General features: G+C 36.1%; 1 protein-coding gene and 1 non-coding gene across 8 annotated transcripts in view; both read left to right on the forward strand.

Moving 5' to 3' along the window:
- Nucleotides 1-17,741, forward strand: part of TTC3 (tetratricopeptide repeat domain 3) — a 116,521-nt gene that overhangs the window by 51,021 nt on the left and 47,759 nt on the right. For all 7 annotated transcript variants that reach the window (XM_027582290.1, XM_027582293.1, XM_027582287.1 and 4 more), the window contains 9 exons: nt 2,317-2,451; nt 3,092-3,172; nt 5,775-5,887; nt 8,644-8,764; nt 11,534-11,656; nt 12,432-12,533; nt 14,145-14,237; nt 14,887-14,951; nt 15,960-16,096. In XM_027582290.1, the coding sequence (XP_027438091.1) occupies nt 2,317-2,451; nt 3,092-3,172; nt 5,775-5,887; nt 8,644-8,764; nt 11,534-11,656; nt 12,432-12,533; nt 14,145-14,237; nt 14,887-14,951; nt 15,960-16,096 (970 nt within the window). The remainder of the gene's footprint in view (nt 1-2,316; nt 2,452-3,091; nt 3,173-5,774; nt 5,888-8,643; nt 8,765-11,533; nt 11,657-12,431; nt 12,534-14,144; nt 14,238-14,886; nt 14,952-15,959; nt 16,097-17,741) is intronic.
- Nucleotides 6,702-6,804, forward strand: LOC113919028. The gene has a single exon (XR_003518773.1). It is a non-coding gene; the product is annotated as a U6 spliceosomal RNA (small nuclear RNA).

A 17,741-nucleotide genomic window follows, 5' to 3' on the forward strand; every position in this document is an offset into this window, starting at 1 on the left:
GAAAGAAAGAAAAGAAAACATTATAAAACAATTTCAAGAATGAACAAGGATGCATTACTGTAGATCCTTGAATATTACAAATACATCAAAATACTATTATGAACGACATCATACCAAGAAGTTTGAAAATGTATATAGATGAAATGGACAAATTCCTAGAAAAATCCAACTTAACAAAAACTGATTCAAGAAGAAATAGAAACCTCAATGAAATCCAGAATTTACAGAACCATGGCTGGTCACTATTCTAGTCATTGAACACTTGTAGACTATGTAGTAGTAAGTAAAAGATTGTCTTTTTTGGGTAAACATGATTCATAGGCGTCTGCTTTGACAATCCTTTATGTAAACACAGTTTTATTTCTTCTAAAATAGAATATTGGATTTAAATTTCATTCCTAAAAATGTATATTAGCATATGGAATATAATACTTGTTTTAATATGGAGGTCATTTTAAAATTCAGTTAACTATTTTAGGTATATATGACAAATATCTTACAGAGGACTGGAGGAATGAAGCATGTTTCAAGCAGTTTATGAAAACAGATCTCTAATCAGTTGCATAAAAGCATCTTTAGAATTTCTGACATTTGGAGATTTTAAAATTAAGTCTTTTTACATTGATTTTACTGACTCTCAAAACTGTGAAGGACTTAAATAGAAAAGACAACCTGGGAAGATCAGAGGTGATTTAAATAAGTATGATAGTTATTTTTGAGCCTTCCCTTGTTCATTCAACACACTTTTGGTTAGGCCCCTGTCTGTGCTGAAGTCTGAGAGAGATTGGGTATATGTCACTGCAACCCAGCCTACTTTATATAGTTTTTTGTATTGTACTGAGAAAAATAATTTTTTTAAGATTTATTTTTATTTATTTTAGAGAGCAAGCATGTGCCCATGAATGGGGGGAGGGGCAGAGGGAGAGGGAGAGAGGGTGAAGGGGAAATGGGTGAAATACATGAAGGGGAGGAGGGTCCCAAGCAGACTCCATGCTGAATGCGGAGTCTGACATGAGGCTCAGTCTCATGACCCATGAGATCACGACCTGAGCGGAAACCAAGAGTTGGATGCCCAACTGACTGAGCCACCCAGGCGTCCCTGAGAGAAATAAATTTTTAATGAAAACATGAGGTTTTATGTTTCTCTCTTCTAGAATGTGAAAGAGATTAAAATGGAATCAGTTCATTCAAGATTAATAACTATTATTTGTGGGGATAGCACATCATCATCTATAACTTTTAAAATTCATATCTTAACATAAATATAAGCTATCCTTGAGCTTTTTGAATACTATAGTAAATATCAAGTTTATGGGAGAGGTGCTCTTTTCTATGTGTATTCTGGGGGAAAGTTCTCCTAAACTTTGATTCATTGGATGAAAACCAGTAAAAGAGCTTTTGTTAATTGTGACCAAACTGCTCTTCCCTCTGTGCTTTGTGCAATGGGGCCTCCTTTTGGATCTTTACTGTTAGGAACAGTGAGGAATATCACACGCATATTTGCATTTTCTGCTTTCCTGAATGGTGTACACATGTATGGCAAGGAGTGAGGAAATCTAGGTTTAATCTGTAGTCTATCTAGTTTTTATGGAACTTTTGTGACTGATAGCTATTGCCATGTAACTAAAACTTGAATTCAAATTGTAGTGCATGTTCACATATTTATCCAAAACTAAAGTTTTTTTCTCACTTTATTCAAGGTATATTATAGCACTTTTGTTTTTGTTTTTTATTTCTTATGCTCTTCCCTTTACATTTAACCTGTAATATCTTTCCTGATAATTTTATTGAGTTCTATTCAAGTACATGTTGGGCAGAAGTAGAGCCAAAGATTGAAATATCCTCTCTTGCTGAAAATTAAGATTTGTTCCAGAGCACGAGGGTAGATGTTAAAATCTGATAGTGATCAGTAAATTGATTGCTTGTTCTTAATTCTAGTCAGCCATACAGTTATTTAAATGGTGGCTGGTGTTCTCTGTGCTGTTTGTGCTGTTAAAACTTCTAAATGCTGTCTTTTCTATCTGGAAAAGTGAGCAAGGCATAGAACCATGTAGTGTAAAATGAACTACCCTTTCTTGTCATGAGTAGCAGTAGGAATGTTGGACATAAGATGGTGAAGCAGGACCTTTCAATTTTCACTGGAAAAGTGCTGTGTAGGGAAGGGAATATGACACATAAAGGGCAGCTTTGGGTATTTATTTACGTATTTTATGATCAGTTATAAAATATAACTGCCCTATGATGAACTTTGCATCTTAAATTTTTGGCTAAACACACGTAGCTCTGGATGACGTAATAGAATTTCTTTTTTTGCAGGATTTTGCTAATATAATGAAAATGCTGAGAAGCTTAATCCAGGATGGTTACACAGCTTTGTTGGAGCAGCGCTGCCGCAGTGCTGCGCAGGCCTTCACGGAGCTGCTCAATGGTTTAGATCCTCAAAAAATAAAGGTAAAATTGCCGTCTCACAGTTTATCAGTGCAGGTGCATTTCAGGTGAATGTAGAAGAGAACCAAGGCTTTAACATCATTGTATTAATGTACCTTAGGCCTACCTGAGATTAGCTGAATCTGCCCCAGGTTGTGAGAAGCAGGTGACACTCTGATTCAGTCTTTATGGTTGCACTCGGTATGTGACTCTCCTTGCTCCCTACTTGGTGTGCATTAGAACGCTTGGCTTCTTCTACAAAAGTACTAAATCGAGGTTTTGGACTTGGCTTTAGTCACATCTTTTCATCCAGAAAGAATTAGCTAGGTCAATAGTTTATCCAGGATTGTAAGCAAATGTCTTAATCTGTCACTAGTACCCACTTCTGTGCAAAAGAACGTGACGAACTCAGTTATTCTAATTTGCTATGAACCACCCCTTCAAGGAACTCTGAGACAATGGTTCTGTGTTTTAAATACTTGATTTTAGTATAACTCCATTATCTTTATAAAATACATTTTCTAATTCTGTTTGGCCTTTGTCCCAATCATAGTGATTAGAGAGATTTTATTACACTTTTTTTCTGTTGTGGCTAATAGGTGGGTATGATGCAAGTTGGGCAAAATTATGTTCAGATTTTTAACTGGAGCATTTTTATTGACAGCAATTGAACCTGGCCATGATTAACTATGTCTTAGTAGTCTACGGACTTGCTATTTCTCTCCTTGGAATAGGACAGCCTGAGGTAAGATTTGTAACAGAGATAATAAACAGTTAAAATATGCCATTAATTTTAGAAGATAGGTAAAAAATAGTTTTGCCTCTTTGGCTTATTTCTTTCTGATAATTTCTTCTGAAATACCTGTTTATTTTTTTTTTAAAGATTTTATTTATTCATTCGAGACACAGAGAGAGAGAGAGAGAGAGAGAGAGAGAGCACGAGCAGGGGGAGAGGCAGAGGGAGAAGCAGGCTCACCGCTGAGCTAGGAGCTGGACATGGGGCTTGATCCCAGGACCCTGGGATCATGACCCGAGCCGAAGGCAGATGCTTAACCATCTGAGCCACCCAGGCACTCCTGAAATACCTGTTTAATTTGTGTTGTTTTTATTAAAAAGAAAATGTGATCCAGTAATAAAATAGCTATGCCAGACAACCAGTAGGAATTTTTTTTTTTTTTTAAGATTTTACTTATTTATTTGACAGAGAGAGGAACACAGGCAGGGGGAGTGGGAGAGGGAGAAGCAGGCTTCCCGTTGAGCAGGGAGCCCAATGTGGGGCTCGATCCCAGGACCCTGGGATCATGACCTGAGCTGAAGGCAGACACTTAACAACTGAGCCACCCAGGAGCCTGGAATTTTTTCCCTTGTATAAAAACTAAATCTGTATTATCACAGATTTAAGAGAACACGTTGAGTGAAAAAGACAAGTTGGAGAACATAACACACATTGTGATAACCACTTATGTACAATTTGGAAAACATAACAGAACAATAGCATATATTCTTTATGACTATCTCTGCCTCTTGTAAAGGTTAAAAAAACCACAGGCTAGCCTAGTTTAAGATAATGCTTGCATTTAGTGATGGAAGGAAGGAATGGGCCTGTGGAGATTAAGAAAGGAGAGTTCAGCTTTGTGTTAAGATCTCTTAGTTCTGGGTGGTAGTTTTTGGGTATTTTATTATCTTCTAGAGTGCAGACTTCCCATAACCACATACAGTCAGCGTATAGGTGTGAGCACACATGGTTTCCATCACTCATGGTCCTTCAGTGCTCTCCTGGAAGTTGTGCCTATCTGCACTGCACGGCATTATACAGCTGACCCTTGAAAACACCGGTTTGAATTGCATGGGTTCACTTACACATGGATTTAAAAAGAATATAGTACTGTGAATGTATTTTCTCTTTCTTACGATTTTTCTTTTCTCTTGCTTACTTTATTATAAGGTTACAGTATATAATACGTATATAAAATATGTGTTAATCTGCTCTTTATATTATTGATAAGGCTTCTAGTCAAGTAGGCTATTAGTTGTAAAGTTTTGGGGGAATCAAAGTTATACCTGTATTTTCCATTGCATGGGGCACCCCACACCCCTGCATTGTTCAGGTGTGAGCTATAATTTGCTTTCTGTGGTTTTCAATTTTCAATAAAAGTTAAAATTGCTCTAGAATTACCTCAGGTATAATACATCCTTTCTGCCAACTTGGCCTCCAAGCTTCCTTGGCTAAATGAAGGCTTAACCCTAACTGCTGCCTAACCTAATAAGGTTAATCATCTTTTAGGTTCCACTCTCAAAGTGGTTTACAGTGGCCGAGGTTCATTTTCCTTGTTACATGCCTCTTTCCTTGTTCTTGAGGTGACAGATGAATGTGTTCCATTAAGGCCTAATTCTGTTTTCTAATAGATTGTTGGAGACAGGACTTCATGATCTCAGTTCTTCTGTTCTTGGCAGAGTGATAATAAATATCATGTTTTGCTTTATCAGAATTGAAGAAATAGTTCACTACGTTTGTGATTTACTTTGAATTAGTGAGACTGATTTAAAAAAAAAACAGGTATGATAGAACTTGGACATTTAAAAGAATGTCATCATTCAGAGTAGCCCCCGAAGTAAGCAGTGTATTTACTCCATTACAGCTCTTGCTTAAAACATTTTTGGAATGCCTTCTTTGGAACTGGCCTCAAAGCTTCTTATAAACTCCCATTTTGTAGTGACATTTCCCTTTTCACCCACAATGGGGTTACCAGGGTTACCTTGAGCTGTTTCTTCTGGATTTTTTCCAAAACAATTCATTCTAAGCACAGAAGTTTCTACTATTGAGAATATTCAAAAGAATGTACTCTAAGTTCTGTAAAGCTTTTGCTAAAACACTGTTCTTAAAACAAAGCATTTATCTTTCGTATGCCACAAAACATTGTGGGTAACATTATTGGAGTGCCTATATCCCAAGGGAGCAGCACTTGCAAGGATATATGTTATGGAGTGCTTGCATTTAGTCAGTGTTTTTATTATGAATTCACACCCTTTAGTGTTAGCCAACACATACCAGGCCCTCTCTGTGTATTAGTAAATGCTCATTTGGTTTGTTGTCTGATGTGTTCCACACCAATTTTTCATTCTCAAGCTGGATCACTTTGGTTGTGTCTCTGTATATCCTATGTCAAAATTTGTATATTTGCTAAGAAAATAAAATGCAGAAGGTTTAATTTTGCCATAGAAATTTTTGGATATACAGTTGTTTGTAATATTACACAAATATTACACAAAATATCGACCTTCAGATAAAATCTGTTCCAGTGTTTCTTTTGCAGTTTAAGTGATCATTGTTTTTATTGCTACTGAAGGAATTATCTGAAGCTGAAAACCAGTTTAAGAGGATGATTGAACACTACCCCAATGAGGGACTTGATTGCTTGGCCTACTGTGGAATTGGAAAAGTATATTTGAAGAAGAACAGGTTAGTAGAAACTATGCTCTTTTACACTCAGGTTGGATAACTCAGTTGAAGTCTAATGTTGTAGTGGAGGTCCCTTTTCTGGAATTATATTGTTATCTTCTCTGTGGCAAACTATTATCATCTTGTTTGCTTGGAGGACCAGCATTTCTGTATAATTAATTATTAAAATATGGCCAATCAGGGGCGCCTGGGTGGCTCAGTCATTAAGCGTCTGCTTTTAGCTCAGGTCATGATCCCGGGTCCTGGGATCGAGCCCCGCATTGGGCTCCTTGCTCATCGGGAAGCCTGCATCTCCCTCTCTCTCACTCCCCCTGCTTGTGTTCCCTCTCTCGCTGTCTCTCTCTGTCAAATGAATAAATAAAATCGTAAAAAAAAAAAATATGGCCGGTCAGTTCAGCTCCTAGTGCTTCCTTATTTTCAATCTCATAAGAAAGTCAGGAACAAAATGATTTGACCCAAAGTATTTTGTATTTTTTCTGTTAGTATTTGTCCTTATAAATGGTGACTGAATTGATATAAATTAATGCTTTACAAGTCTGATTGTACAATTTTTTGGTTACCAAAATATCTGTTTCCACCCAAAAACCTGTATGAATATGGTTTTAATATGACATAGATACCTGTTCAAAGACATCATGAGTTAGGAATGAGAATCTCTTCTCAGAACTTTTTCTATAGTTGGAATCCCTACTCAAAGTTTAGTATGTAGTTGTTTTGCAAGTGTTTCTTGTCTTATCTTCCCAAATTGCTGTATGACCCTTTGGGGATAGGATTATGCATTGAGCTTTAAAAAAAAAACTCCCCTGTTCACTGCTTGCTTGGGCAGCACATAGACTAAAATCGGAATAATACAGAGAAGATTAGCATGGCCCCTGTGCAATGACGATGCACAAATTTGTGAAGCGTTCCATATTTTTGGCACAATAAAACTATCATTAACTCTAAAACAACAATAACAAAAAGAAAACCAAAAATCTCCCTGTTCCTGCACTTAACACCCAGTATATTGGTAGGTGTGTTAGATTACTTTATAAATAAATAATTATTGACTGAGTATCATTCATAGCTTTTAATCTTGAATTTTCATCTGTCCTTTTAGGGAAATTTTTTTTAAGATTTTTATTTTTAAATAATCTCTACATCCAACCTGAGGCTCAGACTCACAACCCTGTGATCAAGAGTTGCATGCTTTTCTGACTGAACCAGCCGGGTGCTCCCAAGGGAAATTTTATCAGACCTTTGGGACTCTGGGGAACCCAGTCTTGGAATGTGCCTAGAACTTCCTTTATAGATTTTTTAGAGGTTAAAGAAAGTTCTTTTACTTCGAGAAGTTACTGTGTGACCAGGCTGAATTATATTAAGAATCAGGTAGAGGGAGAGATAGTGAGGATTTAGCAATCATCTGTATAGGAACAGCAAATGAAATTAATTTCAAAGTTTGGCATAACTTATTTAAGATATACGTTTTTAATGCAGTAGTCACATGTAATTATTCATAAGATCTAGGAATATATCACAAATGTGTAACATCATGGGAACTATGGTAAATGAAAAAGTCTTTGCCATTTTAATTTCAAAATAATATGGTGTGGGGTTCAGTGTCTGATGTGTTGGTTTTTGCTGTTGTAATGTGCAGTTTCTGGTAAAGTTCTGCTGTTATCTGTCATTTTATGGTTGATGGTGGTCTAAGCTTTTCTGCAGGTGAATTTTTCTTACCCATAGGCAAAAAAAGTTCTTAAATTGGAAGATCATTTCAAGATTGGAGAAAGCAAGAAACCTTTCTTCTCTAGTCTGAAGAGAATAATAAAGACTTGGTTAACTTTGTAATCCAGTGTATTAATATTATTTTGTTGAATGGACTGTGGGAATCTCTTGACATTTTTTAAAAACATGAATCAGAACCAAAACGTTTCATGTAGTTAAAACAATTTACATACACATTTATTCTTTTAAAATACTTTACTGCTTTATGGTTGAAGAAATATGTCCAGCATACACGATCTCTTTAGATTTTTTTCAGAAGAGTGGTTTTTACTAATAGATGTCCTAATAGAGTTGAGTTTAAAAAAATATATTTATGATTAATTAGCTGAAGTGAAGGGCTGTCATTCCTCTATAGGAATCTAATTAGTTTAGTAAATGAAACAAAAATGAAACAACCAGATTATTCAATTTTCTGTTTTAATTGTTGGAAACTTTTTTTTTAAGATTTTATTTATTTATTTGACAGAGAGAGTGCAAGCACAAGCAGGGGGAAGCAGCAGAGGGAGAGGAAGAAGCAGGCTCTCCGCCGAGCAGAGAGCCTGATGCAGGACTCGATCCCAGGACCCTGGGATCATGACCTGAGCCAAAGGCAGATGCTTAACCAACTGAGCCACCCAGGCGTCCCAATAAATTACAACTTTAAAAGGACTAGTATGCACCTACCATAATAAAGCCAGTGTCCAGGCAGATTTGTTGTTTATATTACTTTTATAACAAACAATGAATAGTGCCTTCTTTTTTTTTTCAGTCTTTATCTTAATTCTTTTAATATACAGTGTTATATTAATTTCAGGTGTACAATATAGTGATTCAACATGCCTTTGTTTTTTTTTTTTTTTTAAGAAAATAGAGGTTCCATTGAATATTTCTGAACAGTGATTTATCAAATGTACTCTTATTAGTAAACTTGAAATTTCTGTAACTTTTATTGTGGGGAATGAAAATTCTTATCACAGCTTTAATACCTTCTTTCTTCATAATTATGACTTTAGATTTCTAGAAGCTCTCAATCATTTTGAGAAAGCAAGAACCTTGATTTGTCGTCTTCCTGGAGTGTTAACTTGGCCCACAAGTAATGTGATTATTGAAGAGACTCAGCCGGGGAAAATAAAGGTAACCATTTATTTCTTCAGAGACCTTCTTACTAATTCAAAAAGCCCATCTGCACTGACTGACTCGGGTATCAGAAGACAAAGAGGTAGGGGCACTCTGTCCTCAGCATCCCCACGTGTTTCCCTTTAAAGACTAGTGAGAATCACTAATATTTGTTAAATATTTCCTGTGTGCCAGTCACACAGCTTCCATTTATCATACCTTTAATCTTTACAGCAACTCTACAAGATGAGTACTATGATTATTCTCATTTTACTGAAGAGGAAGATTAAGTTAGGAACATTAAATGATGAGCTCAAGGTTAAACAGCTAAGAAGTAGTGGAGGTGGGACTTGTATCTAGGCATTCTGATTTCAGAGCATTCATTATTAAGTAGTATGACTTACTGCTTGTACTTAGAGAAAGGTATAGCATTGTTGTTTCATCATAGTGACTCTAATTATTAAGATGGCACTTGAGGACTTGGAAAATATAAATTTGGTCTCATATCCAGAGACATAGGACGCTTTGCTAGTTCTGGAAAGACTAAATTATGTGTGGATTGACTAGAATAGGCCTTTACTTGTGGGGAACCCTGGCATGTATACAGAACTTGCTTTTGGCTAAAGCTTTTAAAAGCTTAAAACTCAATAATAAAAGAATTTGATTAAAAGTAGCCATTATACTGGAATTAAAAAAATAAAAAATAAATGAAAAAGTAACCGAAGGATCTGAACAGACCTGTCTGCCAAGAATTTCTGCAAATATCCAATAAACCTGTGAAAGATGTTTAACAGCATCAGCTATCAGAGAAATGCAAATTCAAACCATAATGAGATACAACCTCACACACTAGGATGGCTGTACTCGAGAAGGCAGACAATCGAAAGTGTTGATACCTATCTCTGGATATGTCTCTGTATCAGAACCCCTATATGTTGCTGGTAGACATGTAAAATGGTCTGGCAGCTCCCCAGTAGAGTAAAGATAGAGTTACCATATGACCCAGCAGTTTCATTCCTAAACTTATACAGAGGAAGGAAAACATATGTTCTCACAAAAATGTGTACGTGAATGTTTATAGCAACACTATTCATAATTAAAAAGTGGGAACAGCTCACGTGTCCATCAGCTGATGAGTTGTTAAATAAAACCATTCATAAGCCATTCATAAAACCATACAGTAGCCTATCCATACAAGTGAATATTATTTGCCCATAAAGAATAATGTACTGATAAGTACTACAGCATGGATGAACCTTGAAAACATGCTAAGTAAAAGAAGCCAGACACAAAAGGCCACATGTGTGATTGTATTTATCCAGAATTTCCAGAATAGGCAAGTCTGTATTTAGAGACAAAGTAGATTAGTGGTTTCAGGGGGTTGGGGTTTGGGAGAAAATGCAGAGGGACTGCTAATGGGGATGGATTTCTTTGTTGGGTGATAAAACTTTAAATTTAGACTGAGGCAGTGGTTGTACAACACTGTGAATATACTGAAAGCCACTGAACTATATATATTTTAAATGTGCAGATTGTGTGATATGTGAATTATATCTCTCCCATCCAAGTACTAACCAGGCCCGACCCTGCTTAGCTTCCGAGATCAGACGAGATCGGGCGCGTTCAGGGTGGTATGGCCGTAGACGATATGTGAATTATATCTCAACAAAACTGTTTAAAAAAAAAAATCACTGAGGGCGCCTGGGTGGCTCAGTCAGTTAAGTGGCTGCCTTCGGCTCAGGTCATGATCCCAGGGTCCTGGGATCAAGCCCCACGTCCGGCTCCCTGCTTGGCAGAGAGCCTGCTTCTCCCTCTCCCTCTGCCTGCCACTCTGCCTGCTTGTGGTGTCTCTCTATCTGTCGAATAAATAAATAAAATCTAAAAAAAAAAAATCACTGATGTTCTCTTTATAGTAGATTGGGGTGGAGACAGAGGAGCTCTTGAGAACAAAAAGCCAGCACTGGAAGCATGGCACAAGTGTCTTGGGGGCTTCAGTGGCAGTGGGATAATTCTTCAAGGAATGCACAAGATGAATCAGGATGGTAGGATCCCAGGTGAAGTGACACTGGGAAGGAGGAGAAGGGTAGATTCCTAAGGGTTTTTCTACCTCATCTAACTCCCTCTGAGTGCCTAAAGGACATTTCTAAGAGCTATACCTTGTCAAGTGAGGCTTGATGATAATAACACGGGATAAGGTTTTGATTCTGACTCTGAAATTCTGAAACTTCCCGTTCAATCTTTTTTTTCCAACTTTTTCTCTGGATATGTCTCTGTATCAGCCTTTTTTTTTTTTGAGAGCGAGAACACGAGTGCATGCGAGAGAGAGAGAATCTTACAACCCTGAGATCATGACCTGAGCCGAAATCAAGAGTCAGGCGCTTAACCAGCTGAACCACTCAGGTGCCCTATGTATCAACCTCCTTCTAAAAAAGAAAAACTAAGGGGCGCCTGGGTGGCTCAGTTGGTTGAGCATCTGCCTTTGGCTCAGGTCATGATCCCAGCGTCCTGGGATCAACCCCCAGGTTCGGCTCCCTGCTCAATGGGGAGCCTGCTTCTCCCTCTCCTCCTGGCTTGTGCTCTCTCACTATCTCTGTCTCTCTTTTAAATAAATAAAATCTTTAAAAAGAAAAACTTTAGAAGTTATATGTAGTTTATTCTTTGCTAAAAAACATTTTGTCATTCATTCCTATGCTGAAAGTATTTTGATGGCAAGAAGTTATTGAAATCATAAGCATTTTTATTGACAAATCAGTGTTGTGATATTGTTTTTGTTTATTTTTGTTTTAGATGCTGTTAGAGAAATTTATTGAAGAATGCAGATTCCCTCCAGTGCCAGATGCCATTTGTTGCTATCAGAAGTGCCGTGGATATTCCAAAATCCAGATATATATAACTGATCCAGACTTCAAGGTACATGATGAAAGTACAGTAGGACAGTAACTTGTAGAATTGTGCCTTAAAATGGATTCAGAACAAATTCTGTAATTGGAGGTACTCAAGTTCTCTGCTGTCAGCAGTTTTATGTCCTTTGGTCTACCCTATCCCCTGGACTTCTGTAGGTCTACATCATCTCATTTGGGAACAAGCCACTAAGTAAGCCCTGAGTGCAGGGGTAGTCACCTAAGAAGGCAGGCTAGCTAATTCTATTTCCCCTTTCTAGCCACTGTTCATATAACTTGCCTATTTCTTAGCAGCAGAGGAAAGAAAATGAGATTATTACTTCTGACTGGTTGCAATTTTAATTTCTTGTAAAATTTGAGTCCAGGAATCTAAAGGCTATTGTGACCACTGAATTAGCTCCTGGAGACCTAAGTTTGTAACCGGGTCTGGCACTTAATTGAGTTCCTGGGCCTTAGTTTATTCAAGAAGATAGTAATTGCCTGCTCTCCCTGGTTAGTAGATCAGATGAATAATGTTTATAAAATATTTGATACTGTAGAGGAGAATACGTCTGTACACTATGGAAATGAGTATGTCAGTCAAATTCTCTGTCTCTAGCACTAGGCGTTTAGGGGTATAGAAGTATTGTACTTCCCTGGGAGAGAATGTGATATTTAGTTATGTTTGCCTGGTTAATGCAGACAGCTCTCCCTTTATCTTAATATGTGTGTTGTGATTGTGAAAGAAGAGTGTGTATGTGTAGACATCTTTAAATGTGTATTTAAACACTGTTTTAAACCCCTAGGGTTTTATACGAATCAGCTGCTGCCAATACTGTAAAATAGAATTTCACATGAACTGTTGGAAGAAGTTGAAAACAACAACTTTTAATGATAAAATTGACAAGGTAAGTTCACATAGTCTGGATTTTGTAGTGTGCTTAATTTATTTATTTATTTTTTTTTTTTTGCCTGTGAATCTTTTGTTTTATTTTTTTTTTTAATTTTTTTATTGTTATGTTAATCACCATATATTACATCATTAGTTTTTGGTGCAGTGTTCCATGATTCATTGTTTGTTCATAACACCCAGTGCTCCATGCAGAACGTGCCCTCCTCAATACCCATCACCAGGCTAACCCATCCCCCTACCCCCTCCCCTCTAGAACCCTCAGTTTGTTTTTCGTGTGCTTAATTTATGTTGATTTTTTTCCCTGAGAATCTTAGGAGAAGTTTTTAGTGAATATAAGTTCCTTTCTGTGCATTCTAAACATAACTAAAAAGTTTTAAATGAAAACTTTAATGATAAAGTAGAAAATCAGTTTTTGTTTTTATTTTATACTGGCATAAGGGCAATAACCATAGAGGCCTTTAATAAATTGTTTAACCAGTTTTTATATTAGGAATCTTATCAAAAATAAAAGTTTAAATGTCTGATGTTAATGTTCTGATGTAGAATTAGGGTCTCAAATGTTTTATGTTCTCCAAACTTAGTACTGTCACTTCTCATTGTGGTTTTTCTTAATTAGCAAGATAATAATGTTAATTACCATTAGCTAGATACCTTGAGCAAAGGCACAATTTTGTAATCTTATTTGCATTCATTTGTTTCTGATTCCTATAAGCTATGGACTTTAAAAAAAAAGAAAAAACCATTTTCTTTTTTAATTAATTAATTTATTTTCATTATTATGTTCAATTAGCTAGCATGTAGCACATCATTAGTTAAGAAAACCATTTTCTACACTGCTTAGCCTCATGTAAGCCCCTGTTCTTGTTGGAGAAAAGAGTAAGGTGCTTGTGCTAGGTATTTATTAGCAAAAGGAATTATTCAAGTTTGGTAGAAATAAATTCTCACATTTTATGCATTTTCACATAGTTAACTAAAGATACAATGATATAACCAAATAATTGTTGCCATTGAGTCACTTTTGCTATGTCTTTGTCTGACATTAACTCAGTTTCTCTAGTTACACATGCACCCTTAGTGGTCTTAACCATTCCTGTGAGTTAAAATACTCCCTGTAAATTAGTCACCTTGCACTAGGATATACTGAAGTAATACACAACCCAAGTATATCTTGATTTATAATAAGAAAAGTTCATCTCTTGCTTACGTTTATTGTCCTAGAGTTCTGCAGCTGTGGGCCAGCAGCTCTAGTCTGTGTAGCTGTGTTGTTTCTGAATTGAGGTTGAAGAGTGACCGGAACATCTTCCTGTGGCAGAGAGTAAAGAGCAATGGCCAGTCCATTCAGTGTTTCTTAAAGCTTTTGCGTGGATATATGTACATTATGTTAGCTCACTCTGCATTGACCAAAGCAAGTCACGTGGTCAGCCCTACAGCTGGGAGTATATTCCTTCTACAAGGGAGGCTCTGAAAGTCAGAAGACAAGGAGCAGGGACTTTCGTTGCCTCCCTAAAGGAGGTTTTAGACATATCTTGACTATTCCTGATGGTTAAAATGGTATACATATATAGATTTATTCTGAGATATAGCACTTGTTTTTTTAATCAAATAGGATTTTCTACAAGGAATTTGTCTTACCCCTGACTGTGAAGGAATCATTTCTAAGATTATCATTTTCAGCAGTGGTGGTCAAGTTAAATGTGAAGTAAGTATCTAATAGAGGGGAAATATTACCAAATTGTTAACCAAAATGTTTATAACTTTTAAAATATGATTTAAATTTGGGGAGGTTGTACAATTTAGATCTTGTGTTTTCCAGGAGAAATCTTTAATTTAAGAAAATGGAGGAAATATTAGGATGTCATAATGTATCTTTGCAGTGAAGGATTCTCACATTCTTTCATTTCCTAAAAGAGGAGACTTTTTACATTTTAGTTTTACTGTTTTTATTCTTTTCGATAATCTTGTTTTCTTAATCCCCAGTAAACTTATGGGTATTGACAAGGGTGGAGTTGTTAGGAAGGGGGAAGAGTGTTTTGAAGGGTTACCTTTTACTTCACTATATGGGAATGTTAGGGGTGGGTTATTCTAATGGTATTTGTAGTTTATTTGATCTGCTTACTCTTAATTTTTTTTTTTTTTGAGCTTCCTAAAGTGTGTCTACTCTTTTGTTCCTCTTTTCAGTAAATTGTTTTGCTAAAATTTTCTGGGCTTTTGTCTGGGTCAGAACATCATCCCTGTTCTCTATCAAATTGATTATTGACTGTGTGCTCCTGAACTGCTTGTTACTTGTGGTTTTGTGCTTTATGTCATGAGTATGAGACAAATTTTGGTTGTCTTTGTTTTATTTAAAGTTTGAACACAAGGTCATAAAAGAAAAGGTTCCTCCAAGACCTATTCTGAAACAGAAATGTTCTAGGTAAGATTTTTAACAATGAATTAGTAGTTTAACGATGTCTATTAGAATATAATTCTGTTAAATGAAGATTTCTAAGTTATGCTATTTTTTAAATTAGCTGTATACACATATCCAAATAAGTGTTGTTTAAATGAATTTTATGGATATTTAAAACTTAAAGAGAACCGCCTATGGTTAAATACTAAAAGCTTGAATAAGAAGCATTATTTGGCGATTGAATTTTTAAGTAAAATTATGACATTTGATGCTGTGAAATGACGTTTGATTAATAGCTTTGGCATTTAGATTAAATTTACATACCTAGCTCTCCGTTGGTTAAACTTTAATTCCAAAAGCATTTTTCTTTTTTATCTCTCTTCAGCAAACATTTTTGAACCAATGACTATTTCTCACCCTGAAAAACTCAATATACTGTCAAAAATATTCACTTCTGTATATATTGTTTAGTCAAATAATTCCAGTCCTTTTTTTCTTCTTCTTTTTGGTCCTGCTTCTTGTCCTCTATTCCAAGAAGTGATTTTTTTCATCATTTGTGACCAAGAAAAAAAAGAAAAGATGAACAGAATTATTTGTTGAAGAGAATTCATTGTAAACCATACCAACCAAATTCCAGTGTTGTGGGTCATTATTGGGATGTGAAAATAATATTTTACTGTAGGAGCTTTCTTTGAGATGAGTGTACATATGTACTGTCTTGCAGGGTGTAATTTATACCATTTTTATTTACCCTAAGCAGTAACTTATATACATGAAAACATTTGTGCAATGTGTGCATGCCACCCTTAATTAAAAGTTAGTCATTGAGTTCTTGCTTTCATGAAATAAGTACCCTAATCTTAATTGAACATGTGTCAACGGTTTTTGATATTAAAGAGAAGATGCAGGACAAGTTCTGAATTAAAAAGGAAACTTCTAGCTTACTACTTGGAGAATGGTTTCTGTAATAGGCAGATAGTTAATTGAGTTTATAACAAAGGTGGATTATCACTAATTGTAAATGCTTATCAGCCTAGAGAAGCTAAGACTGAAAGAAGACAAAAAATTGAAGAGAAAGATCCAAAAAAAAGAAGCAAAAAAATTAGCACAAGAAAGAATGGAAGAGGACTTAAGGGAAAGTAATCCACCCAAAACTGAAGAGCAGAAAGGTATGCTGAAGTCAAAGGCATGATGAGAGTAATATCTTCTTCCTTAAAAGCATAAACATAAATATCCATCTTATTGGGCATTATATTGTTACTGAATTGAAATTTAGATTTCAGTTCGTATTTTAGTACCATCACTTTCTTGTGTTGCTCTGAGATGGGGAGAGTTTGGCACAAAGAGCACTGAATTTGGAAGCAGTACGTACACGGGGATAGCGGTGCGCTAACTTGAGGCAAGATCTGTGTCAGTTATCACCAAAGTGAAGGTGGAAATAATAGCTGACATGCATATTGTATGTTTGATAGTATTCTATAAACTCCACTATGCAGATTTAGGTTCTAAAACATTGAATGTGAATTAGCTACTAATTATCTGAAATAATGCTGAGTTCAAATAAAGAAGCAGTTCATAAAAGATGCTGTAGAGATTACCTAACCCAGCCTTCTGTTTTACGTTTCTCTTGTTATTATTCTCTGATCATCATGGGAATGTGATTATACTGTTCCTGTGAACATATTTACTTTCAGGTTTTTTTCTTAATTAAGGGTTTTTTTTTAAATTGAGGAATAAAGGACATAACATTATATGAGTTTCAGGTGTACAACATGATGTATATATTGTTTATTCGTATATATTGCAAAACGATCACCACAGTAAATCCAGTTAACATCCATCCCAATACATAGTTACAGAATTTGGTTTCTCATGACAAGAACTTTCAAGATCCACTCTTCTAGCTACTTTCAAATATACAATACAGTATTATTATTTTTTTTAAAAGATTTTATTTATTTATTTGACAGAGACATAGTGAGAGAGGGAACACAAGCAGGGGGGAGTGGGAGAGGGAGAAGCAGGCTTCCTGCCAAGCAGGGAGCCCAATGTGGGGCATGACCTGAGCTGAAGGCAGACGCTTAATGACTGAGCCACCCAGGTGCCCCTTATTATTATTTTTTTTTTAAAGTAGACTCCACACCCAGCGTGGAGCTCAGTGCAGGGCTTGAACTCATGACCCTGAGATCAAGACCTGAGCTGAGATCAAGAGTTGGACACTTAGCCAACCAACTGAACCACCCAGGTGCCCCACAATATAGTAATATTAACTGTAGTCACCATGCTGTACATTACATCCCCAGGACTACTTTTAGTTTTCAGTTAAAGGAAGTTATTCTTTCTCATTTTCTACTGTGATGGCTATCCCCAAAATGAAATACTTCCTCTTGTTGTTTTTATTTTTTATTTAGTATTCCATTAATGTTTCACAGATCAGTCAAAATTATCTTTCCTACTATAGGAAAGTCTCGGGTAAATGTTTGTGTTTTAACTTTGGATGCTTCAAGATGCTAAATGGCCATCCATTAGGGAGATGCCTGGGTTGGGAAGATGAACTTCTGAGTGATTTTCCAGCTTGGAATTAACTCCGTGGGATCCTATGGTTTAGGATCCAACAATAAGATGAGTAAAACAGTAACTAGCAAATATTAATTGAATTCATAACTAAATAAATGATCCTTTCAACTCCAGAAAAAAAACCCTTTGCATTCTTAATGATTAAGCATAGTTACTGAATGTAAAGTATAGGTAGTGGGGCGCCTGGGTGGCTCAGTTGGTTAAGCGACTGCCTTCGGCTCAGGTCATGATCCTGGA

Source organism: Zalophus californianus, chromosome 1 (genome assembly GCF_009762305.2).
Source record: "Zalophus californianus isolate mZalCal1 chromosome 1, mZalCal1.pri.v2, whole genome shotgun sequence".
In the NCBI taxonomy this organism is placed as follows: domain Eukaryota; kingdom Metazoa; phylum Chordata; class Mammalia; order Carnivora; family Otariidae; genus Zalophus; species Zalophus californianus.